Below are 25,850 nucleotides of genomic sequence, written 5' to 3'. Positions count from 1 at the left end.
TATGCCACTTTTACGAAAGAACTACACTAATACCCGTTTTTGCTAACTGAATTTTGTGCATCTGTTAGCAAGAGGTGTCCTAAGGTGACTGACTGCTTCTCCACTTTATGCCATTATGTCTTAAAAAAGGTTTCACAGGAACGCTCTGCTTTCAGATAGCAGGGGAACCTGTACCTCAGGCCGTAGGTGCGGAAAGTTGAGCAAGGTGGTGGGGAAGGACAGCACTGTGGTGCAGGAAGGGACATGGTACGCTGGATGGGGACATGCTGAGGAAAGACAAGAGTTGAGAAGAGTTCACAGGCAGCAGCCTTCAGGTCACCTTTACATTCACCACACCCAAGAAACCAGACAGCATATGTCACTTCAGAGAGCACCAAAATGTAAAATCAGAAATCCTGTAGCCCCTCACCATTTCATCTGGACCACTTCCCAGAAAGCTGTGGTAAGGGGTTCTATAACATGACATGTCTTCACAAGAGAAAAAGGAGAAAAACACTCCGAAGCCCAGACCTGGGTGAAGACCATGTTGTCTACAGTGGTGCAGCATTTGCGGGGAATATTCACGCTGCATTAAACAACCTTCAAATTTCAGATGACGAGAACAAGGTTGCCTCAAGTTGCCAATCCCAGGAAAACACCCGTTAACATTTGAATAGCCAAGTGCATCATTAGTGTACTCTTCTAAGACAGCAGAAAAGAATCACTGAGATTAAGTCATCCAGTTTCCTCAGTGCACACAGGGTCCAAGACCAGAGAAGATGTATCTGACTCAGAAAACTCAGTAAAGGTTTGTTGGTTAAATTGGCACAAACGAGGCAGAAACAGAATGGATGATGAATTCTAAACTTGGGACGTGGCTCCTTCTGTCTTCCTCTACCAACGGGCCTGCTCCAAGCTTTAGGTTGGAACCACAGCCCAAAGGAAGGGTAAGGAAGGAACATCTAGAGATTTCTTTATCTCTGTGACATAAGGCTCTCAGGAGAAAGATCCAGGTCAAAAGGCTTTAAACTGACTTTCTATATCTTGAACTGACAGTCTACATAAGAGATTCAAAATTCTAGAAAATACTTACTGAACCCCTGCTATTTACCAAGCTCTGCTGCACTAGCCACATTCAATACAGCAGCTCAATATATTCTCACGGTAATTCTGTGGCCTCGGTTTCCTCATCTGTAAGATCAGAAAGAAGCAAGGCACTTTATCCCCCTGAGACCTAATCATGCACCTCTGGAGGCAGACTGATGCAGTATGGATTATGACTGACACATATCTGCCAGGTGATTGTGGGCCTGTCAGCTGACTGCTTGGAACCTCAGCTTTCCACAGTAAGTGGTTGTAGGGATTTACATGAAAGGTCATGTGGAAAGAGCTCACATTGGGCCTGACACATTAAACAGAAGTTTCTTCCCTCCCATTCCAGATCCAGTGCTCCTGTGAGCTGCAGTAGTCAAGAGGTGGGAACTGGGGCACACCTGGCTGCTCTGAATAATTAAGAGCGTATCTTTCTATCTTCGGTCCACTCTTAAGTGGTCAGACCTTGAGTAGCACTAAACATCTACCTGTTGACTGACTGGCTCATATTGGGAGTTGTGGAAGGAGCACATAGCACTGGGAGCCCGAAGGCCTGGGTGAGAGCTCTGGCTCCTACCCTCGCTTGCTGAATAGTCTTGACCTCTCTGGGCCTCAGTTTTCTCGTGTGTAAAACAAGGGGAATAGATCAGACATTCTGATTCTAATTTTTTCACATAATTATGAAATGTCGGGCCTTTCCAAGCCCCTCTGCCAAGGTCCTGGGCTGCAAGGGTAATTCCGTGCCTGGCCACTTTCCACAGCCTGTTTCTTGGCTTATGACTAGCTGGCTTGGACATCATTCTGTCACATTACTTGCCAACTAATATAAGCAATGACTTCTATATCTTACTGCTTTCTTGTTCTTCACTTTGGATAAGAAACTGGGGCCAGGAATGGAGGTAGCTTCATGCTCTGTAAAACACTACCAAAATTGTAGAAGTTGGGTCTAATTCAGCCAGAAACCAGGCCTGCTCTGGGAAGCAACCAAAGTGCTTCAACTCCTGGAAACAGAGACACCTTTTGAAGGCAAAAAGGTACTTCGAGGGGCTCTCCTTTGGTGAATGTGCACTGGTCAGTGCAGGCCGTGGCGGGGGTCGGCGAGGGGGTGGACTTGCTGACTTGTGCCTACATCTGTCTCACAGGATCATGGAGGTGAAGATCCAATTTAGCAAAGACAGGTGGATCCAGAGCAGATGGCGAGGACAGGGGAACAAGAGCGCCACACAGAAAGAAGTGTGAAACTCCCTAGTAAGTGGAAAAATAAGAATACCGAGTATATGACCGAATTAGAGGGCTGGGAAAAGGGACCTGGGCAAGAGAAAATGAAAAGGTGATCGAATCCTCCTAAAAATGACCATGAACATTTTTTGTCTGTCTGGAGGACTAACACAAACATGTCCAAACCACATTGCCCAATACAAGATCCTGGTCAGTGCATGCAGGTACGAAGGTAGTCTCATTAGAAACTAACAGAAGCACTGCTGTTCTGGTCAGAAGAGCCCCAGGTGTAAGGAAACACCAATGAGAGCTTCCTGCTGATGCAGGTGGGGACAGGACCACAGGTGAGGGCAAGGAGCTGATTTAAATTCTCTTCAGTGAGTTTCCACAGGGTATGATCCAGAATTAGCTGGGATACTCAACTCTTGTCTTATATGTTTAACGACTACTAAATGGGATCAGGATTTCCACAAGGACTGAATGAAAGGGTCTCTAATGGAAACTTCTCGAAAATACCCCAGGATCTAATATGCCAGGACTCTCAAAAGTTCTCCCCTGGAGCTTACACCCTGGTTGTGCTGTTGAACGCAGGGTGTGAGAAAGGTTTCAGAGGAGGGGCCACTCCTGACCCAGGAAGCCAAAGAACCACGAACACACAGCTCTAGGCGGACTCCACAAAAGCGACCTGAAGTTTTGCCCCCATGAGAGAATCAGAAAGGGAAGCTTCCCATCTGCCCAACACTCAGAGGACCTGGGTGGCAACCACAGAACAAGGCGCTGCCCGGGCAGCTGTTTGATGCCGACAGAATCACCTAGAGCAGAACCCACCTGTGTTGGATGGCGCGAAGCCCGGCAAGGAGGGGCTGTTGAGGCTGGGGAGCAACACAGGAGGAATGCCCTGGAGCGCCGGATACGCCGTGGGAAGGTTAAGAGCCTGGAGAGGGGCGTTGTCGAACATCCCCTGCTGCTGAGCTGCCAGTCCGAGGACCTCATTGGCCTTTTTAATCCGGTCCAACTCTTGTTGAGCCATCAACTGACGTACAGTGGCCGGGTCAAAGTATTCTTTCTCCTTATCCAACTGGCTTCCAATGGTATCTTTAACTTTGGAGATATGCTGTTGGGAAAAGATATGGTCACGTACAGACAGCCGAGCGCTGTACTTGATGCCACACAAAGTGCACTCTGTTTTGGGTCCCTCGTAACTCGTTTGGTTTATACCGAAATGCTTGGCCATACTTAGCTTGGACTTCTTTTCTTTTGCCCGGGCATTCTGGAACCAGACCTGAACAACTCTCTTTGGCAGTCCAATGTCATTGCCCAGGACCTCGCACTCTAGCATGGTGGGTGTCCTATAGTCATTAAAGCATGACTTGAGGACCTTCAGCTGCAGGTTGGTCATTTGAGTGCGAAAACGTTTCTGCCCTGGCCGATCCCCGCTGTCTCCAGATTTGCCTGCCGACCCGCTCGCACCAGGGCTTGGGGAGCAGGGGTCTGCGAGGCTTGAGGTTTCGCTGTAGTCCACTGTACCTTCATTGTCGTATTCCTTGCTGTAAAAGCTCGGGGCTGGGCTGACCAGACCGGATGACAGCCGATCTTCGTACTCGGACATTGCCATCATGGCCGCTTTGGTCAGCCCCTCATTAGGCGCAGAAGAGGATCTGGTTTCAGTTGCTATTCCCGTTGCACTGTCGTTATCCGCATTGCCCTCGTCGCCGGTAGTGGTGTCTGTGATTGCTGTGTTGACAGAGGAACAGTCATCATTGTCCAGCTTGGTTTGGTCAAAGTTGAGATTAACCGAGGACATGGAGGGGCTTTCAAAGTCTTCAACCCCTTCCACCTTGATGGAAGAAGGGCTAAGAAGAGTTCTGGGAGACAACTCCATGGTTTTACTCACAGGTGAGAGGGGAACACCTTGGCCGTCACTACTGCTTGGGGGTAGGTGGGAGAAGCTCGTTCCATCAAAAATATCTCCTTTCATCTGGAGCCCCCCATCGCAGTCTAAGAGCATTGCAGACAGAGTGAGGTTGTAGCCAGCTCTCTTGGCTTCGTGCCAGTGACGGGACCGGATATGCGCCTCCAGGGCAGTCTTGGCTTTGAAGAGGGCTCTGCAGAAAGGGCATCTCCTGTGGGCCTGAGCCGGGCCCACCGCCCGGAACTGCCCTTTCCTTTCCCGGGCGCGGGTGTTCTGAAACCAGACTTGTACCACACGTTTCTTCAAGCCCACCTCATGCGCAATGTGATCCAACATCTTTCGAGTTGGATTGGAGTCCAGCAGATACTTCTGGTAGAGAATTTCTAGCTGTTCTGGTGTAATAGTTGTCCTCAAACGCTTGTCCCTCTGAGGTTCTTCTCCTCCCGTCCCGCTGTCATTTTCGCCGGGGCTTGCGCTAGCCTTTTCCTCCAGCTTCCTCTTCAGAGTGTTCATCGTGGAGGTGGGCGTTGAAGGAGAAGTGGCTGAGCTTGCTGGGATCTGCGGTATGGCCCCAGAGAGCAGCTGGCTCGCCAGGAGAGGGTTACTCGGGTCGAACAGCATGAAAGGCATATCCAGTGACCGGTCTAGAAACTGAGGATGGATGAACTGGTTCTGTGCACTCAGGAAGTGAAGCTGCTGATGCTCCTGCCAGTGCTCGAACGATGGAAACGCCAGCTTGCACTGGTCGCACTGGTAGGGGATGAGCTGAGGAGGTAGGTTTGCCAACTGTTGAGGAGTCGATGTGTGGAGGGGCTTGAGGGGCAGGTGGGAGAGCTGGGAAGGACTGGGGCTTGACTGGGGCAAGGGGCACTGAGGCGGGGGCGCTTGCTGAGGAGGCTGTGGTAACGAAGCGGGGGACGTCAGCTGTGGGAGCTTCTGCTGGGCTGAGTTTGTCTTTTGCTCAGGGTGGTCTTGCTGCTGCAGCTCTGCCTTTGGTTGTCCTTGCTTTTCTTGGGTTTGGTTTGGCTGTGCGTTGGGAGGTTCAGCCGGCTTTGGTTTCTCATCACTCGCCTCTGTCTTTGAACTGAAGGTAGCCAGTTCGTCAGCCTCTGCTGTCAGCTGCAAGAAAGCGGAGGGAGCTGTATTGGCCGATGGTGCCGGGGCACTGTAAGCCTGTGAGGGCATCGGGGTGCTGCAGGAGGAGCTGGTGGGTGTCAGGATTTCCATGGCATCCATGGAATCCTCGTTTTGGCTGTCGTCCTGCCCCTCCTCGTCCTCGTCTTTGTAACACAGCTTCTTCTGGTGCTTGATGAGATCGAAGATGCGCTGAAACACCAGGCTGCATTTTTTGCACTGGTAGTTCAAGTTGCTCGTTCGAATGTACCTGTCGTTCGTGAGCTCACGCCGCTCCCCATCTTTGCCCTCTCCCTGATTCTCATAATTTTTCCTGGCTTTCTGTCGGGCATTTTGAAACCACACCACTATGACTCGGGTTGGAAGGTTCAGTAAATTAGAGAGCTGCTCGAATTCATCGTCCTTTGGGTAAGCGTTGGCATCGAAAAAGTCCTGCAGGACCCTCAGCTGGTAGTCGGTAAACCGCGTTCTCGAAGACCTCTTGCTTCCCCAGTACTCCTGCTTTTGAGGCTCCGGCGAAGGGGGCCGGGAGTCGATCTTGAGTTCCTCCAGGCTGGTGATAGGAGGGTTGCTGAAGTTGTACGGGGAGTCTTTGTTACGCTGCCGCTCTTTGAAGAGAGTGTTTCTGAACCAGTGCTTGATCACTTTCTGGGGCAACCCAGACTTGTCGGCCATCTCTTTGATCTGCTCTTCACTGGGGGAGTTGTTAATGTCAAAATACTGCCGCAGGACTCGGAGCTGGTCATCTGTGATCCTGGTGCGAGGCCTCTTGTTCTGCTGCTGCAGCAGGCTTGGGTTGAGCTGATGCTGGTACAGCTGGGCCAGGTCCGCAGGCAGAGGTTCCACAGGTCCGAGCTGAGGGGGCAGCTGCGCCGGCAGGGTCTGCAGTGGCATCGTCTGCATCATCAGCGGCGAGAAGATGGGCAGCTCCATGGGCATGGACAGCTGGGTGAGCGGAACGGATGGCTGGGCCGGTGCAATCGTAGGCGAGGTGATGGGCGGTGCCGACGCAGGGATGGCCGGTGTGGAAGCAGGCTGAGGCGGGGCCGCGGGAAGTGGGGGTGGGGGCGGTGGCGGGGGAGGCGGCGGCGGCTCTGGAGTCTGGGGCCTCAGGGGGTACAGTTTATCGTAGTGCTCTCTGTACTGTTTGGCAAACCTCTCCAGCTGTTTAAAGGGAAAATAATTTTGATGAACATGCTCTTGATGACTCTTTAAAATCAAGATGTTGGAAAATAACTTGCCACAGGAGTCGCACTCCAGCTTTTCCAGACTCTCCCCCTGCTCGGTCTTCCCATTCTTCTTCTGCACCTTCTGCTTGTTCTCGTTGTACTGAATGACCAGCTCGAAGCCAAAGTTCTCCAGCAGGGCCCTCGTGGCATTCCCTCTGGCGTCCGAGGCGATGCGTGGAGGAAGCACGGACGGCTCCGAACTGCCCGCTGCCGCCAGCTCTTTCTTCTCTTTGGCCTTCAGGGCATCTGGCGTGGACTCCTTTGGGCCCGAGTTGCCCTCTCCCGCTTCGGCGCCATCCCTCTCTCTCTGGCTTTCTTTTTCCTTTTCTTTGATGACCAGTTTGTTTTTCTTTTCAGGGTGCTGGCTTGGCTGTAAGAGGGCAGAGTGACTCTGGGACAGAGAAAGCTGGCTTTGCTGCTGCTGCTGTTGCTGCAGAATCTGCTGGTGGCTCTGCTGGGGGATCTGAACCTGAGCCTTCAGATCTTCCAGCAGGCCTGGGCCCGTCCCTGTCAGTGTCAGGGCCCCACTGGTCACCGGCAAGCTCACCTCAGGGTTGAGCTGGAACTCAGCGCTGGGGATGTAGAAGGGGAAGAGGAGGTGCTGCTGCTGCTGTAGCTGGAGCAGGGTCTCGGTGGTCATGGGGAAGTGAGGAAGGAGGGTAGGGTTAAACAGCTGAGACTGGATCAGGGCGGCCTGCTGTTGTAGCTCTTGCTGCAAGTGAGCTTGAACTTGAGCTTGGGCCTGGGCCAGTGTCTGTGCCTGTTGTTGTTGCTGTTGTTGCTGCTGCTGCTGCTGCTGCTGCTGCTGCCTGGATGCAATCATATCCGCCAGCTTCTTCCGATTGGCTTCCTTGGGCTCTGAAGGGGAAGTGATGGTGGCAGTGATGGGGTTCCCCAGGACCGGCATCCCTACGCTCTCAGTGGGCATTTGGTTCAGTAAGCTGGAGCTCGGCGCGATGCCAGCACTGCTCGGGTTGGTGGTGGTAAAGGTGTTACTGCCACTGGTGCTCACAGGACTTGGGGTGGAGGAGCTCAGGGAGACACTGCTGCTGTTCCCCGTCCCATTGCTACTGCCACTCGCAGCCTCCAGCTTGGCTGCCCGGGCCTTGGTTTGATGCAACACGGACCGCATGTGGATCTCCAAAGTGGAACTCTGGCTATAGGCCACGTTACAAGTGTTACACTTAAAAGGTTTGTTGTCTGGGCTGCTGGTGGGTTCTGGCTGACCGGTCGCTGATTCCTGAAGGGCTCTCTTTAGCTTATGCAGGTGGGAGACAGAATTATAGTGCACTAGCAGGATGTTCTTTTGAGTGAAAGATTCCTTGCAGACGGTACACTTGTAAGGGCGAGAAGGGTCCAGAAATTTCTCCATGGTGAAGTTGGGGCCTTTTCTGAAAGGCAGAGCTCTCTTCGGTTCTGAGCCCGAGTCCTCCTGTACCGACCCAGAGTCACTGCCCGTTGGGCTCTGTTTCTCTTCCAAGTCACTCTCCTCCTCCTTGTCTTCCTCAACAATTATGGTATGGTCCTCAGCCAGGGTAGGGTCTCCCATTGCCAGAAGGTCCCCGTTGGCCAGGAGGCCACCGTAAAGCTGCTGGATGTCAGCCTCGCTCAACTCCAGGTGGCTCGTCTCAAGGTGTTTTTTCAGAGCCTGGAAAGTCCGGAAACTGCGCTGACAAAGGCAGCACATGGTGGCGGCTCTGATCACATGGTACTGAGAATGGAGCTGCAGCTTTTCAATGGTCTTGAAAGCCAGGCTGCACTGATTACAGCGGTACTTGTACACGTGGCGATCCGACACGGGCAGCTGAGGCCTCTTGGCGTGAACCTCATTGAAGTGCGTCTGAAGAGCGGCAGAAGTCTTGAAGACCTGGTTGCACCCCTTCTTCCAGCACAGGAAGCCTGAATCTTCTCTCACAGAGCCCGGGTCGGCAGGAGAGGGTTTCAAATCTCCACCGTGCTCTGTGCTCACAGAGGGCAAGATGTTCTTTCCAAGATCCTCTGAGGTTTCTGTAAAGAAAACACCAAGCCCAGTGATAAGGACGGCTTTGTTTCAAGGGCGGCACCTAGAACTGTCTACCTGGCAAGGCCTCACGAACACGGGATCTGATGATGAGGGAGATACCCAACCTGAGCACAGACTCTACACAGCCTCCCACTTTCTCCCCATCCCCCAGGAGAGCACGTATTATAAGCAGGCACACATGAACGGAGGGGAGAAAAGGAAATACAAAAAGTTTTGACTCATACTAGGCCTGTATCATATCGTGATCTGTCTTTTAGACAATGTTTAATTACTTGACTCAGAATCCTCAATTTCTCAAGAACTGGTCAGTAGATTTTTTAGACTGGATTTACCTTTTGCATGGATCTGAACTGTAGAATATGTGAATTAATGCTGTCCTGAGTTATGGGGAATTTACAAGGACTACTGTCCACTTTAAGAAATTTTGGAATATATTTTTTTAGGCATTTAATTTCTTGTTATAACGACTTTTGATTGTCATCTCAATTCAATAAGCCATGAATATTCAAGCGGCCAATTATTAAAATACAGTAAATTTTTTTTCTACAGTGAGACTGCATCACATTCATAAATATTCTGACCCTTTTACAGGTCAGCTTGTCCACTGCCTTAATAGGGAAAAATTGCGAGGCATCTTAAATCTTGCTGACAAGGGGTGAAAGATGTAGGAGCGCCTCATGAACGAACAGAGGTCTAATGACCTCTCGAGATAGGAACCGCTGTGGGGCGCCCACCACCAGCACCGCCTGGGTCTACAACGTGTTCCTTCCAAACGCGCCTCTGTGCTGCATCCCCGGGCAATCCCAGAAGACACAAAGAACTCTGTGCAGAGGCAGCTCCTAGACAGACAACTAACCCAGGGCCCCGAAACCGCCCACGTGATCCCCCAGGCCCCAGTAATTAAGTCCTCGGAGATGGACTGTTAAACAGCTTAGGATGGCGAGTTCTGGGTCTACTGAGTCCCTGGTTATTCCGTCCCTACGGGGACTTGTGTTTGCCGAAATCCCACTGCGTCTCAGCCGACTCCCTCACTCTAAACCATGTATTATACAACTGATGCCGAGAACCAGAGTATAAAGTCGCTGACAACAGTGGTCCTCATCTCTCCATCAGTTACACTCAGCCTAGGAAAAAACTGTAAAGGGTGCTCGGCACCCTCGCTCTATGAAAGTTTTGGCCCAGTATTTCATTTTGTTTCTATTCGCAGGGGTTGAGAATAATGTCACCGACCAGGCTGCTTTCCTGCCTCCTCCACACTGGCGTTCACATCGCGATCTGCAACAGCCGCGGGGAGGAACATGCTGCTGGGCATCACCATCTCAGGGGTGGTCACCTGGGGAGCAAGAGGCGGAGAAACGAAGAGTGTCAAATGGAGAGGAAAGAGACACAAAATAGGGAAACGTGTAAAAATTATTTAAGAAGCAAAATTAGCCCTCACCAGTGTAAAGCTAGAGGTGTCACTTTTCATAGCTCACTGAAGATTCATGTTTATTAGACAAAGCTCACATCAGTCAAAAGTGTTTCTACGGTTACATTCTGGACATAATTAGCAGTGCACACTTGAAGAATAATCTTATTATTAATATTTTTCCTTTATGCAGAATTTTGACTTTGATCACTGACAATGTTTTGTCATGGGCTGTGAAACTTCTTGTGCAAGCAATTAGGTAGATAAGTTGAAAGGCCCACCTTAAGCTGCTGAAAACATAATAAGGGCCCTAATTAAATCATACCTAGTAAAGTACACTGTAATCTTGAAGCAGGGAGCATTGTAGTACTGTTTTCAAATGTATTCAGGCAAGAAGAGGAGGGGAATAAGAGCAAAGGAAAGGGTGAGCAGAGAAGAAGAGAACAAAGGAAGGCTAAGGACACGCAGACACACCGGCAGATCTTCCAAGAAACAACATTTTGTAACCCTTTACAAGCTGAGACCAAGCGCACATGAGCATTTCTTACGACTCACTCAAGCCAGGATTTCTTCCGGAGTCTCTCTCTGCCCAAGGTACCCAGCGGCAGAGGGACCCTCCCGCCAGCATCCCAACCATAGAGGGTGCCCCTAGCCGCGCGTACAACAGGGCAGCCCCACACTGACCACGGCCATTGTTTCCTAATACAGCAGTTCCAGAATTAGCCTGGGTCAAAAGAGCTACAATTTTTAGGTCAGAGCCTCAGACATTTCTCTAGGCTTCCCTGCCATCTGGCCAGAAGCTTGTCCAAACAACTTATCATTCGCCTGACGTTAATGTGATAAGCAGCTGTCGATATCCACTGTAAGGATAAAAGGTTATTTGTTTCAAAATAAGCACTATCCCTTTGCCTGCTTGCTATAGGGTGGGAAAGTAATTGGGGATGATATTCCTATATGAATTAGAAATCATCTCCTGTTTGATGGCAGCCTGAGAAATGAACTGACCGAGAGGTGACAGGAACAGAAGCTACAGTCACCACTAACCTTTCTACACAGTGCCCAGCCCCACTGGGAGGCATAGTTTTCCCATCAAGACCCGACTATCTTCACTTGCAACAACTGGAACCCCTGATTACTGTTCAAAATTTAAAATATTTTAAATAAATTACTATTCATTTTTAATGAAGATCCTGGCCTTGCTCAGAATAGCTGACGACGTGTTACTAGAAGCATCGGAGATAGGCTCGAATGCTAGAGGCAACCCAGAAAACCGTCCCCATCGACACCAAAGAGAACTCCTCAACACACTTCGGCGTATTATTAGAATAATTTCGGCAACCCAGATACGAACAGGTGCAAAATTAAGCAACGGGCCCTAGGGAGAGGGCTCTGAGAAACCCTGTGTTTACGAAGAGCAGGTGCATGGCAGGTGAACATGTGTGACACAGAGAATTCCTTCTCACGGACATCTGCACCCTCACCCCGCTCCTCGGCAGCTGGTTACAGCTAGCTGTTGATGAATCGTTGGGAATGGAGCAGAGACTGCCAAACTCATTCCATCTATTTTCTTTTTAACAGAAAGCATTTCTGACCAGTGCGGTTTGGGAGTCCAGCGGGAATCCAAGAAGTGAAAGGTCACCGATTAATTTATAGTCCTCAGCCGAGGGGGAGTACCAGGTTGAGGGCAAGAGGGGGGAGAAAGGGAAAGGAAAAAAGACTCCCCCCTACATCCTTTCTCGGTTGTAGCTGCAGGATCAGTCCTTTCTTGGGGTCTTTCGGAATTATGGAAAATGAATCATGAGAAATAAAAAAAAAAAGCCCTACAGAGTAAAAAAGAATAAAATTATCTAACACCTCAGCTGCACATCATTATAGAAAACTGTGGGCTTTTTATACGCATTACAGTAAGGCAGACATCCCCTCTAACAGACTCAGTACGACGGATCAGTAATTGTTTTCATACACTTTAATTAGAAAAACTCAGATGGCTATGAATAATAATGGAAAAGAGAGACTTTTGCACTTGAAAGGTTGAAGTCAATCAAGTGTGAATGACGGCAAAAAAAGAAAAAAAAAAGACACCAATTCATCAGCCCTGTGTTGTCTCGCCGCGACTTTAATCATAATTCCTGATTGGGATTCAAGAAGGCAGTAAGCAGCGGTTCTTTGTCTGCCTTCACCTTCCATCAATTAACTCTCCCCGAAATATAATCATCAACCTCACATGCTCCTCTGCATCTTAATCTGGACCTCCAAACCTGTAAGTCTTGCCCCATATGTGTTTAAGTAATTACTTTTATCTACCTGCATCTTCTCATCTATAGCAATACCCACCCTCTCCCCGAGAAGAAAGAAAAAGTCTTGCTAGACAAAATTTTAAAGGGCAAGAGATTCCCAGGAGGCAAAAAGGAATATCCCTAAAGGGAATCCAAAGGATCTAGAAATTCTGGTAGGGCCTGACTGCGCATGTGTGTGAACAGAGAGGTTGCAAATGGACGCCTCCTTGCTGTGCAGGCTGTGGAGGGCCCCACGCCAGCGTTCACACACTAACGTTCTGTGCCTGTGCCCATTCTTCCCTCTCCTACCAGCTCCCAAAGCTTTCCACTCAAAGTCTGCATGCTTTTTCACAGAGCCATAAATTTCGTCCTGCCGACAGCTCACCGAGGAGCTCCCCGCTGTTCTCCAGTCATATCTGGCTCCCAAACTGTGTGGAAGGCTCAGACCATCCCAGCCGCAGTCTCTGATGGACAGCTGAACGTCAGCAGGAAAGGCGACCATTCAGCCGTGCTGAGCACAATTCTGTCAAGACCTTCCCTTCTGCGAGGAGCGCTGGAGCATGTAGCTTTCTACAGCACGACCAGGGCCATGCCAAGGACGCTCCAGCCTCAGAGACCCTCAAATAACTAGATCCCACCAGCAGCTCCCCTGCCGAACACACAGGTGCACACACATCCTCTCTCCCCCTTCCCCTCCTCCCTTTCCCTCCTCTCCTTCCCCGTCCACAGACTTAAAGCCAAACAAAAAGTTGTAGTTCTGGCTGGATAGCAAACAGCACATGATCCAGTCCAAACACCTACACTCTCTACACTGACCACGCTATCCATGTAGACTGAATCTTCTAATAATCTGTATACCAATAAACAGTCTATCCATTAATGGTATTGAGGGGACCTGAGACTATTAAAACAGACTTTTAACCAAAAGTAAAACAAAGTTTTTCTGGTAAGAAAATCAAACTGACTAGAGCCATGACTTCCTCAGAATTTGGTTCTCTCAAGATGGCCCTCGGCCACACAAAGGGCAGTTCCACGGTGATCCGCCGCCAGAGGCTACAGGTGTCCCTCCCACCCTTCTGAGCTGAGCCAGCGACATTCCTCCCAGAGCTTAGGAAGAAACCGCTGCCCGAGTTGGGGTGCTGAAAGACTGAAAAGCAGTGGCCGTAATCTTCCTGAGAAGTAAAGAGGCCTCGTGCGTAACAAGAGAAACACGGAGTTCTGCTCTGATGCTGAAACTCTTCAAGCTTAAGCCATTCTCCTATAAAACAGTGAGACAGAAGCGTTCCACACTGATCCTAAAAGTCTTCAAGCTTAAGCAATGCCGAAGCAACTCAGTTGTTGAGAAGGAGGGGCCTCCGGTGGTGACTCTCTGCTCATCCGTGCACTTGACCATCATTCACTGAACATCGCAGAGCATCCCTGTGCTGCATGACTGAGAGAGAGAGCAAGACCAGGCCCCTGTGCCCAAGAAGCCCGCAATCCAGAATAATTTCTCTTTTAGAGATCACACACTCTTTAGAAAATCTGATCAAAGTTGTAGACTCCTTGAAAAATACTTTCACACACAGACTATTGCAGATAATTTTGGGAAATCACAGGCTCCCTAGAGGGAAATTCATGGACTCGAGTTAATTGCTCTTTAATACTAGGAGAGGTGATATGGGTTCATAAATAACTAGTTCCTACCTCTTGTTCAGTTCACCATTATATTTATGATTACGATTTAATGCCATTCAAATTCCTATGAGGTGACTGGACCTTAAGGCCCCAAGGACACACCTTATAAAACTGAGGCTTAGATGTGGGTCCGGTCCACACTATGACATTTGGTAGGGGCTGCCAGTGTTTATTTTTCCTTGGCAGAAGACGCCGACATTATAAGGAGCCCTCTGCCCTCCTTGCTCTCTCCAGGTCCTGGATGTGGAACAGCCAAAAACAGCACCGCGGGCAGCCAGCCACAGGGAGTACTTTACGACGTTCCCATGAGACCATCCACGCAGTTTCACTTCCCAAGGCCACCCTGTCTGAGGTTAGATCAACGCAATCAACAAGTTCCACAGGCTGGAAAGCAAACACATTTTCTTAGAAGTCGTATGAACCTGGTTTCTCTGAGACCCTCATCCTTGCAGCCTGGTCATTGCTTGCCTAAGTGGGGCTTCTTTCTGAAAGGCTCACTTTTCCAAGTGAGAGTATAGACTTGCCAAATCCTGCACTCCCAAAGGAGCCTCAGATCCTTCACTTTTCAGTGAAAATCAATAGAATGAAGACCCTCAGAGGGAGGGGAAAAGAGGGAGAGTCTCGGACACAGGCCTTCCCAGCACAGACCTGGCGGGTCTCTACATCCTGGCGAATGAGGTACTTGGTCCCGTCAGAAAAATTTAAGCGTAAGGTTAAAACCCACCTGCTTCCAGAGCTGAGCAGGCCAGCTCGTTGTGGATCTAAAGCCGGCTGCTCTAGTGAGAGGCCAGTGGCTCACTTCCTCTCCTGCACCCACCTGGCCGCTGGGGCCTGCTCACTGGTCTCTGCACTAATGCAGTGAGCAGGCCAGGGCCCCTCTTGGCAGGAGAGGGTCAGAGGTGTTTTTTTCCTTCCTTCGCTACCGTCCCAAATGGAACACAGAGTCTAGAGGGCCTAGTTTCTCTCTCTCTGTCCCATTTTCACTCTAAAACATCTTCTACATGGTTGTGTGTTTTTTTCAAAACGACGACGACAATGACATAAAACCCATGAGGAAAAACTGCAGGGCCACGTTAACATTCATGTGGGCCAAATGCGGCCATGAACCTGATTTTAAAACTAAGAATGAGAGAGTGAAAAAGGAGGTGGGTGGGAGAACAGGAAATGCATGAACAATTCACACACAGCCCTCAATTTACCCCCACCCCACCCCCCACACACACAGCGAGAGTGAGAGCCGGAGAGAAAAGAAAAAAGAGAAAAGAGAGCTGAGAAGGAGAACGAATTGGAGAGAAGAGCTTCATTAGACTCAGAGAGGCAAGCGGTGGCAGTGTACCAAGGTCACTTCTAATTTAGACCACCTAATTGGCAAACAGGCTCCAAATGGCTATCATCTCACAGGGCTTGGAATTAATGAAGCCCGATTATTTTCATTACTTTCCTCTGAGATGGAGACAAAGTGAGAGAGCTGGTACCCAGGCAGGTGTGACAGCCCCAGGGCCAGTGGCCACTGGAGAGCCCCAGTGATGGCTAGCCTGTCCCACAGACTCATCGAGGCACAGGCACAGAATGAGCCCAGAGAATCGTGAAACGTGAATTAAAAAAAATCATGAGAACTATACACACACACACACGTGTGTGTGGGGTGGGGGGTGGGGTGGGTGGAGGGGGACAGGGAGAGAGAGAGTTTGTTCCTGGGCTGCTCAGGAGCCAATCCCCATCTCCACTATGAGGTCACATTTTCTTAAATGATTAAGGAACAAAGACAATTTCCTTATATTAATGCTCCAGGATCCCAGTGGTGTGTCCTTTCACTTAGAGTGCTAGTGATCAATTAGAATAATTTAAGGGTATTGAAATGCATGGTAGGTGGTCTTTCCCATTGTCATTTAGGGCTAGAAACATGTCCCCCATGCCTTCAACCCTCCTTCCCCAAAAGAGTGGGAAAATGTGGGCACAGAGCAGCGGCTCCTACATCCCCACCACCCACGTGAACTCTTCAGTTCTCTGGAAATAGGCGAGAGTTCTGTGGGTCTGACGGGCGGGGCGGGGGTGGGGGGCGGGCTGCTCAGTCAGGTCTGGGGGGGCACTTGTCTCATCACCCTTAAGCTTTATAGATTTCCTTCTTTCACATGATGTGTGCAGAGACACCCTCTGGAGCTCGGTTTCCAATAGGCCGGTCGCAGAATGAAGTGCTGTGGGTGCAGCTTCCACAGTGGAAGGCCAGAGCTGCAATTGTTCCCAGTGGAGAATATTTTTCAAGCTCCTTCATCAGTAAAAAGAAGGGGGCCCATGGAAGACACAGATATGAGATGCAGAGCATAAGCAAGCAGCTGTTACCATAGCAACAGACATATTAGACACTGCAGGTTCCTGAAAGCTGTCTGATAAGGTATTATTAAATGAAGCCTCCTCAAAACACTCTCCATTTACAACTGAACGGAAAGACATTGTGTAGAAAGTAATCTATTTCCATTTATCAGAGTGGAATTTACTTTTAGAGGGACTGAAACCCAATTCAAACCAGATCCTGAGACCTTGGACCCAGACAGCAAAAAATATTTACCAGAATTTATAGCTTTCGATACCCTAGACCCACCTCCGTGTCTGCCAGGAACTGTCTATTTGGTGTATTTTGCCAGCTTTTCCTCTTCCGCAAAGGCAGCTAACTCAGCCAAACCACTGAGCAAGGAAGAAGATTCACTCCTCTCACTGCTGTTCATCCCAGACACTCAGGGACAAAGTGGACATAACTTTCTCAGAGGATGAATGACTGTACACTGGCCATTTCTTAATGATATGGTTTAGAAAATGGAGCTCCGATTTGAGGGGCATTTCTCATGCTGTTTTCAGAGTTTCCTGCTCCAGTTGGCCAGGAACAAACAGATAAACGGTCAGAAAGCCTAACCGATACTTCTCCATGGCCAATTTTCTAATCAAATCACAGTAAAATAGCCTCCAGAGGCATGATTTTAACCACAGATTCATTATGATCACTTAGTTGTAAAACGAATGCAAATTCTGTTTTAACACCAAACTACTGAGGAAGGACATGGCATCTGTTTTGATTCCTCAGGGCAGAGACCAAGCAAGATCCATTCCTCCGAGCAGGATTCTGGGTCCACCGTAAGGTATGGCCACAGATTCCCCTCTAGCCTTGGTTGGTTGTCATCTCCTACTGAACTAAAAGATCAACGTGGAAATGTTTCACTTAGCTCAATACGAACCATCCTCATAACTTAAAAAAACCAATTCGATACTGAGGGTCATGAAAGAATTCCATCTTCTCATGCAGAGAGAGAGAGAGAGAGAGAGTACCAGGTCACCCTTACACACACCCCTATGCGATTACATTCCCCACGACTTTCAACTTGATTTCTGAATCCATTCACTTTCTCTCATTTCTAGCAAATTGACTTCCTATAATCAGCACATTTCCCACAATTTGCACACTTTTCAGAAATGTCTGGAAAACATCTCCATTGTCTGCTGTGGAAAGATGAGGTGCACAGGGGATTCTGCACGAGGTGCCAAGCACGGCCACTTTAGGGAGCACGTTTCTCTGACATAATCATGTTGTCAGGGATTCTTCTGGAACAGGGTTTATTAACGTGGTTCTGTGGATGAATTTTAGGGTATCCTTATGCTTCCTAGCATTGTATGGGCAATTTTGTATATGCACAGTACTTGATGGAGGGCTTAAAAGTGATCGTTAAACTTTAGTATACACAGGATAACCCAGGAAGGCTACCGAATCATGTTCATCAGTCTCCAAAAAAGGTTGAGAATCACTGTTCTGAGAAGGTGCTAGTTAGTAACACCCAGACGTATCTTAGGGGTCGGTACCCAAGCAAACACAGCGGTAACATCCCACCCCTGAGGACTGGTGGTAAATGAAGAAATTCATAATGACCACCAGACTCGCTACTTCAAACGTACCTTACTGTTACTGCTTTTCTAAAAATCTGACAATGGATATCTGAAATATAGTTTACACACTCTAGTCCCTAGAGATATATTAAAAAAAAAAACTAATTGTCATACAGTTTACTACAGGCCCACATCCTAGACCAGATTTCAATTAAACAGGAAAAATAACCCCCTCGGCAAAAGGAAAATGTTGAAAATATTGAAAACGCTTTGCTCCCCGTATCTTTCTGTAACTTCAGGTTCCCAGGGTTCCAGGCCATCAGCGGGAAGTGTGATGAGGCCTGAGAAAATCCCCCTTGTTATTTCTAAAGCTGGCAAAAATGCCAGAGAAACCTGTGACATCTACAGAAACTCACCCATTCTCAGAAGGAGGTTTCCACTTACAGAGAAACTCGACAAAATGTTCACCAGTCTATTTGAAAATACCCATGGAAAGTGAATTTATACTTGAAATGACTCTGACATGAAACTCAGGCTAGGTCGCCTTTGTTTCCCATTGGCTGCTAAAGTTCTCTTGATGCATCATCAGTGACATGTTCCTCACGACTAAACGTCACTTGCAACATTATTCATTAGCTCTGCATAACCAAATGGAATGGGGAATGCCTACAGGTTCTATGTCTGCGACCCTCAGCATTCTGACTACCTCTCTGGGAATCTTCACACAGAGAGGCGATTAAACTAACTTCTTATTACACTACTGTTGAAGTAGGTTAGAGGTGAGAGTAATTCTCTTTGGTGGTCTTTCCTCTACTGATCAAGAAAGGGCTTTCATGGCCATCCCAGCATGTACAGAAAGTAGGACATTAGTGTCACTTGTAGAACTTTGACAAGTTTTCACATCGCAATTAGATTTAAATCTTTATACTAACCTTTTGGGCCACATTTATTGAGGCCGCTTAGAGCCATGCTTTCAAAACAACATGTTCGAAATGCAAAGCCCTCACTCATGAATCAACATGTGCTATCGAACTGACCAGTTTCCTGTCCTGAGAATCAAAGTATCCACTTGAGAAACTCCCAAGTTACAGGGCTACATCCTAGAGTTGGAAAATGGGAGTTCACATCTCAACTCTGCCTTAACAGTGACATCGAGTCAGTCAACTTCTCTGAGCCTGTTTCCTCGGCTGTTGATGTAAATGGGCCAAACTCTCCTGAGAGGATGGAATGAGACGTAACGAACATAAGAGCAGAACGTGACCTGCTCCGTGACGGTTCGGAGAATATGAATGACAACTTCTTCACACACGTGGTCAGCTACGCTAGGCCTCTGCATCTCTCAGGGAGAGAAGACGATAAGGGAAGGTCGCGAAACACATAAACGCACGCAGCTCTTTGGGCCACGGTCACGCCAAGTCTAAGGCAGGTACAGCAGAACAAAGGTCACAAAACTAGGACCATTTTTGACATTTCCAACTCCATACGAGTTATGGCATCACCTTTGACCCCTGAGGGCCTGCTCCCGGCTGTCTTACCGTCATAATGAGCTTCTCCACGCAGTCGGGTGCCACGCTGTGGAGGTGGGTGAGGTGCAGCTGCAGGTGGATCTTGTTGTTGAGCATGTCCTGGCACAGGGGGCAGCGGAGCATGGGCTGCACTGAGTGCTGCGTCATGGCGTGCACCCGGAGCCGGTTGACGTCGGCGTTGCTGTACTTGCAGTAGGGACACTGGTACATCTGTGGGGAACACAGCCACCCCTCTGGGTGAATCTGCAGCTCCCACCAGCAACTCTGTGTGTCCTAAGCCCACCCACCCGAGTCCACTCTCCACCGGTGCCCGAAACACTCCCCGCACCCCCGCCGGAGAGCCCCTGCCCACCTCACCTGCTCCGCTTTGGTCTCCTCCGACGTTTTTGGTCTCTTCGAAGAGAGGGGAGACTCTGAGCTACCTGGGAAGGAGATGCGTTTGGAGGTTGCAGGAGAATCTGTCAGCTCCTTTTCTGCTTGGCTGGACGATCCTGGAAGGAAAAGCAGAAGATGCAATACAGCAGCCAGACCAGGCCAGCTCCCAGAGGGTTTGTGTTGGGTGAAAATCAACATTCATTTATAGCACAGGATTTTCTTGAAACACCAAAAATTCACGTAGGATGAGCATCCGGACTGACTTATCAAGCGCGCTGGAAAGAAGCGAGTGTTTCTTTTCTCCCTTATGAATTTTCTGTCACTCCTTTAACGACTGAACACTAAGAAAAAAAGGTAAAGAAACGGACGAGGCTGAGCTGGATTAAGCTAAATTCAGTCTGTTCTGACCTCCCCCAGTCAGGACACAACCTGCTGGCCTGTGGGGAGTAGTAGGGCTGAAGGTGGGCGGGAGAGTGTCACCACCTGCTTCGCCAACCCCACTAGTCATCCTGAGTTCCAGACACGCTGTTTTCACGGATGTAACTAACTGTGTGCTCCCAACTTTACGGCCCCAGCTCTTGGAATCACACAGCACGACACATCGCAGGAGGCATGGCACATGTGACCTGGGAAAGGTTCGCACAGCTATCTACATACAAACATGGTGGGGGTGGGGGAGTCAAGTTTGGGTTCAGCAACTTGCTTTTGGGGAAGAAGTAACCGAAGAGTGTGAATCTAACCTATAATCTAGCCAAAGCTCCTGGCACAAAAGTTTATTCAGAATGAGTGATAAGAGGGACCCTTTCCTATCTGCTTGCCCAAAGCAAGCCCTCTGTACCACACTGCACCAAAAAAAACAAAATGAAACACTGATGAATGAGGAACGCCACATGAGACTTCAGGAGCAAGCAGTGGCTGTGGAAGTGTTGGTGGGAGTTCTCTGAAGCGTGGAAGGAGATCCAGGACACTCTGATGAGAAAACAGCCAGGTTTATCCAGGACAGAGCAGACCCCCTCCAATGTAAACACGAGTCCCAACGTGGTTGGATTTCGTCCTTTCGAAATCTGGTCAGTATCTGAGGTTGGACTGTCTCACTTGTTTTGGATGTGGAACTCCATTTGTTAGAATTTTGCTAAAAACAGCAAGAAAAAAAAAATCCTCAAGACAGTAGAGAAAAAATTTAGACCCACTGCTGCCATTGGAAAACAATGTGACTTGGCACTGGGGTCACTGGTTTAGAAAGCTGAATTTTTACTCTTCGGTGAGAGTGCTTTCTGTGTCACTCAGCCTAGTTACTGGCACGTGTTTCCACTTTATGCTCAGCAGTGAAATTTGTTCTGACGTGGATACCAAGATGCTGTCATGACAGACGTGTGCTTTAATAAACAATTTTAGAAAATCAATTTTATTCATTAAAATCATAAGGCCACAAAATAATTTTGAAAAAATTGCTAAATGCAGGAAATAATTCCAGGAAGTTGATGCTCTTCCCTGAATGCACATCTTGTGACCTTTAACCCCAGTATCCTGGTAACCTGGTCTACATAAGTTTGTAGGACATTTATTATTTAAAAAGTACAAGGACAAGCATATTACACACAGACCTCTCCTCCTCCCAACACACACATTCATAACAGTACTTTAATCTGTCTCGAATCGACTTCAAACCCATTTTGCTCTTAATGGGAGTTATTCATTTTCACTTGAAAGGTAATACATGACGGCTGGATATTTAATGTGATGGACTGGCTGCCGACTAACTAGGTGCTGGAACATTCTTGGCCGGTTCCCCCAAGGCCCACTTCCCGTCTCCGGCCCCTCCCCCCGCCCCAAGACCTAATCCTGAGGGACCTGGTGTCCCACGGTTTATACCCCGCAGTATGATGGGCCCCTGCCTGAACAGTCCCTCTGCAGGTGTCTTTAATCAATGTTTCGGGGACTCGAGTCCCCTCTGCCCCCAGAAGGTTCCATATTCTCCATCGTTTTTCATTTTTGCTTACTGGTTACCTTCTGTGCATTAACTTGTCGAATGCATTCTAAACATGGGGTGGGCAGAGGCATTCCTTAGGTGCTTCTTTCTTCTAGCCATCCCTTCACCTTCTCTATGTCCACCTTCACCCTGGAGGCACTGGCCTCAGGAAAGTGCCGCTATCTGTTCCTCCTTCCGCCAGAGGCAAACCGAGGTACAGACTCCACTCCAAACGCCCGCCCGTCTTTCCGTTAGTTTGCCCGAGCCGAAACGACACTTGCCTCGACGGGACCATGACATTACCTTGTAAATGCCCCCAATCGCCTGCTACCTGCCTCTAGAATGATTGTCAGCCGTGCAGTTGCTCGGCAGTGTGAATGAATGGGCACCAAGCCTGACACCACCCTGAGCTGAAAAAGCAATCACAGTGTAACCCAGTGCAGCATTAGCGTCCTCACGGGACCAAAGAATCCATCCTCTTCCTTCAACGCTGAACGCAGGATGAATTGTGACAAGGTTGCAGAGGTGAGAATTCTGGTTTCAGAATCCACTCTTCTCTCCTACCACACACACCCGTCCCTCCTCCCCCACTAAGCATGGAGAGGAGAACTTTTATTATTTTGTCCTCAAACTCTCAAAATGCTCTGGAATTCTAAAGCTTCTTTATGAGCCCGAGCTAAGGAGTCCCTATAAAGTATTTTAAAAAATAAAATCGCTCACTCGTTCCTCTTTCTCCCCAGTCACACCACAGCCCTGCTGTAATATGAAATAATACATCCACTGGTGTGGAAACTCCTGAGGTTCATCTTTGTTCTACCCAGGACAGGATGCGTTTTTATTAGTTCAGATCTGTCTAGAACAGGACATCGGCCACCTGCAGCTCACTGGCCCCTTCTCTAAAGATAAAGCCATGCCAGTCTCATAACAGATTCTGTTCACACCCAGGCACAATCCCATTGTTTCCTGGGTGATGTGGGGACTGCTCCTAACGCTTAAGTTAACTAGGCCGACAGGCCCTCTCCCACCTTGACCTCAGACATCAACTTGTCAATCCCCATCGACACACGGCACCCAAGTCTTTATATAATTTCCCTAGACAGGCAAACGGTTGGACAAGTTCTCCATCAGTGTGCTGGATGGGGGTTCACTCTAGGCCACAAGACAGTCTGAGGTTTTTCTCAAGCTGCTTCTCTCTGAACAACTTCAAAAGGGCCAGAGTCTCAAAACCCATTTCTGCTTCATTTCTGTCACGAGCATACGCTGTAGGCAGAAGCCAGCGAGGCTGTGTGAATACCAAAGAGCACTGTGGCTTTCCGCTTTGAAGACTTTTCAAAAGTTTGACTTAAATTCTAGAAGAGGTGTCACGGTCTAGAAAACACGATTTAAAAAATCGATTGCTGGTCACTTTAAGGCCACCATGACGTCGCATTAGTGAAATGGTAACAGATGCACTCCAGAGGCAAGACGTAGTTTAAACAGTATCTGGAACCTCTGGTTTATACTGGCGACAAAAATGCAAACGACCGGAAGGATGACTATCTCGTGGTTGTCACATGATGACAGAGTGAATCGGAGACATGCAGATGTCCTCCGACAGGGCATGGTTACGTAAATAATGCTACGGCCACTCTATTGGGTACGAGGAGGCGTTAAAAATGATAGCTAAGAAGCAACATGGAAGAGTCCTTGAGAATGTTAATTGGGAAAAAAAAAAAAAAAAAGTATACACAATAACTTAAATCAGAATATACCACGGCTAAGGGGGCAAAATGTAAGACTAGAAGAAGAAAACACCGATTGTACATTAGGTGATGCTACGCTTTATTTATTTTCCTGATTTTCACGCCTGGTTCGGAAGCTCTATTATATTTTTGGTTATAACGGCGAGTTTGTATTTCAAGTCTTTGAACAACCCGTGAAAATGTGGATATTCGGATCCATACTGTGCAAAACATCAGGCGGTTCCCTTTTTACTTTGCTGGTTGATGCAATTTTTCTCAATTTTGGCAGCTATGTCATACGAGAAAATGTGTTAAGTCCCAATGAATCTTCCTCTGATAACATGCTGGGATCCTGGTGCTTCAAAGGGGATAAAAACGTGGCTAGGAACCACATGAGTGCAGGCGCTATAGATTACACACCCCGGAAAGCTAGGCAACGGGACCCTGTGGCAAGGGACCGCTCGGTCACACCCCTGCCGAAACCTGACGGCATGTGAGCTATGGATTCCTTGCCACACCGACTTTACAAGGAGTGAGAAAACACTTGCTCAGCTTGTCAGGAGTATGGCTGCCCGATCGAAATCTTTGACAAGGCACAAAAAGGACTGGCCTGTTCTTGCTATGGAGCACAGAAAATTCAAAGCTGGCTTTCTGGGCTGAAAGCCGCCATTTCCCCTTCAGCAGGGATGGGCTGGCCGCTACAACTGACAAAGACAGATACCAAGAGGCAGGCCTGATTCGAGACTCTCCATCTCACTCTCTTAGGTGCCTCCACATTCTAGGCAAAAGAATTTCATCTCAAAGGGAAACATAAGAATCGATACATCACTTCCTTAGGGGGAAAATCATCTATGCATGGGGACATCAGGTCCCGGACAGCCTTTGTTTTCAGCTTCTCTGGAAAGTATTTAACCTCCAAAAATATCTATTTAAAAAGTTACCCCTCTTGACTTACTAATTAGAGGGGGCAGGAAAGAGGAGAGAGCCAATCTGAGTCCGTGCAAGTTTTATTTGCAATTTTCAAGACATGGTTTTCTTACGCTCTAAGCATACAGAATAATTAAAACAAGCCCGGTAAAGCTTCAGGTAGGAAGTAATTTAAAAAGAAGGGTCTTATAAAATGGCCAAGTGTGGTAGAAACACAGCCCCTGGAACTTCACCTGATAAAATCGCCCTTTGTAGAATGAATTCTCAGCCAGTTCCAATCCTCACTAATAAATTTACATCCGAGCCACTGAAATTATGGCGACAGAGAACTTTAGAGTTGTACTTGCAACACCATAGATGGCCAGAGGATTTAATGCCAACACAAGCCTCATTTCTCATTTAGCGACACAGTCAGTACAATTCTGAAGCCAGGTAAGACAAGGAGCTGCTGCCTCGTGAAAAAGAAACCTGAAGAAAAACTGGAAATGAAGTAGCAATGGAACCTGAAGGAACCCAGTTTGGGGCTTTCTCTAATCGTTAGTCAGGACTTTGCCTTCCTAAACCAGAAGTACCGGTAGACCTGGTTTGTACCATGAGCAAAATGCATCTTCTCATCACTCAACACACCAAGCTGGCTGGCTCTGGTGGCAGGGCAGAAATTCTTTGCCAGAAGCCAGTTTGCCTTTGGCCAGGGACCTCCCGTGGGGAGACCCTGGGCATGGGGTGACCACGTTGCTGGGAAGTTTCTTCTGCATTGCCCCTCTCCACCATGGAGGGGCCCCTGGAGGAGGTATGCAGTGACCCTCTTTCTTCTAGGGGCCCCGGGGTGAGCCCACTGAGAGCCTGCGATGCTGCCTGACGTTTAATCCTTGTGCAGAGGCCAAAGGCAGCCACCACCCCCACTTCTCAACTATCAGACTCTTAGCTAAAGTACCGCTGACATCCCCTCCATCTAAACTTCCATCTCCCAAACCAGCAACATAATGGAGGAGCCAATTAAATGATTATTAATTCATGCTACTTTCCGTAAGCCAGAGGTTCTCATCTCCTTATGTTCCGTAAACCAGCTTGCCACCTGCCCCAGAAATTTACAGCAATCATTTATCTATCTCCATTGACTAAGGAGAAAAAAATTCACGCGACTCCACATACAGCGTTTGAGTTGGGGTGACTGGCCCAGCACTCCAGACACAGAAGCTTCACTAGATCTGAAAACGGTCATTCAGCCCATAACAATAACGAAACGGAAGGTGCAGTGTGCTCCTGCCATAGCCCTTCGCCCTCGGCTCCTCAGAGGCCTCATACTCTCTCTGAGGCAGCAAAACGGCATTGTTTCGAGAGGGCCATCTGTGCTTCTGGACCTCGCGATCTCCATGCTGTCGTTGGACGTAGAGCCGCTCTTGGCATTTGCTCGCAATTCCCTCCCCAGAGGAGAGGCTAGGATTTCGTGCTTGCATCTCCCGCAGAGCTACTGCATTTGATAAGTGGCCAGAAATCTAGCTAAATTCTCTTCC

General features: G+C 48.6%; 1 protein-coding gene across 1 annotated transcript in view; it reads right to left on the bottom strand.

Annotated features, from left to right (window-relative positions):
* The window catches only part of ZFHX3 (zinc finger homeobox 3), a 230,586-nt gene that overhangs the window by 7,108 nt on the left and 197,628 nt on the right, over positions 1 to 25,850 (bottom strand). Inside the window, 4 exon segments of the mRNA XM_039851826.1 lie at positions 3,118 to 8,571; positions 9,818 to 9,920; positions 19,354 to 19,554; positions 19,702 to 19,835. Of these exon segments, the coding sequence (XP_039707760.1) occupies positions 3,118 to 8,571; positions 9,818 to 9,920; positions 19,354 to 19,554; positions 19,702 to 19,835 (5,892 nt within the window).

The sequence above is a fragment of the Pteropus medius genome, unplaced genomic scaffold (genome assembly GCF_902729225.1).
Source record: "Pteropus medius unplaced genomic scaffold, Ma_sr-lr_union100, whole genome shotgun sequence".
Lineage (NCBI taxonomy): Eukaryota > Metazoa > Chordata > Mammalia > Chiroptera > Pteropodidae > Pteropus > Pteropus medius.
Note: the sequence above shows the minus strand (reverse complement) of the source record. Positions and strands in the feature narration are given on the sequence as shown.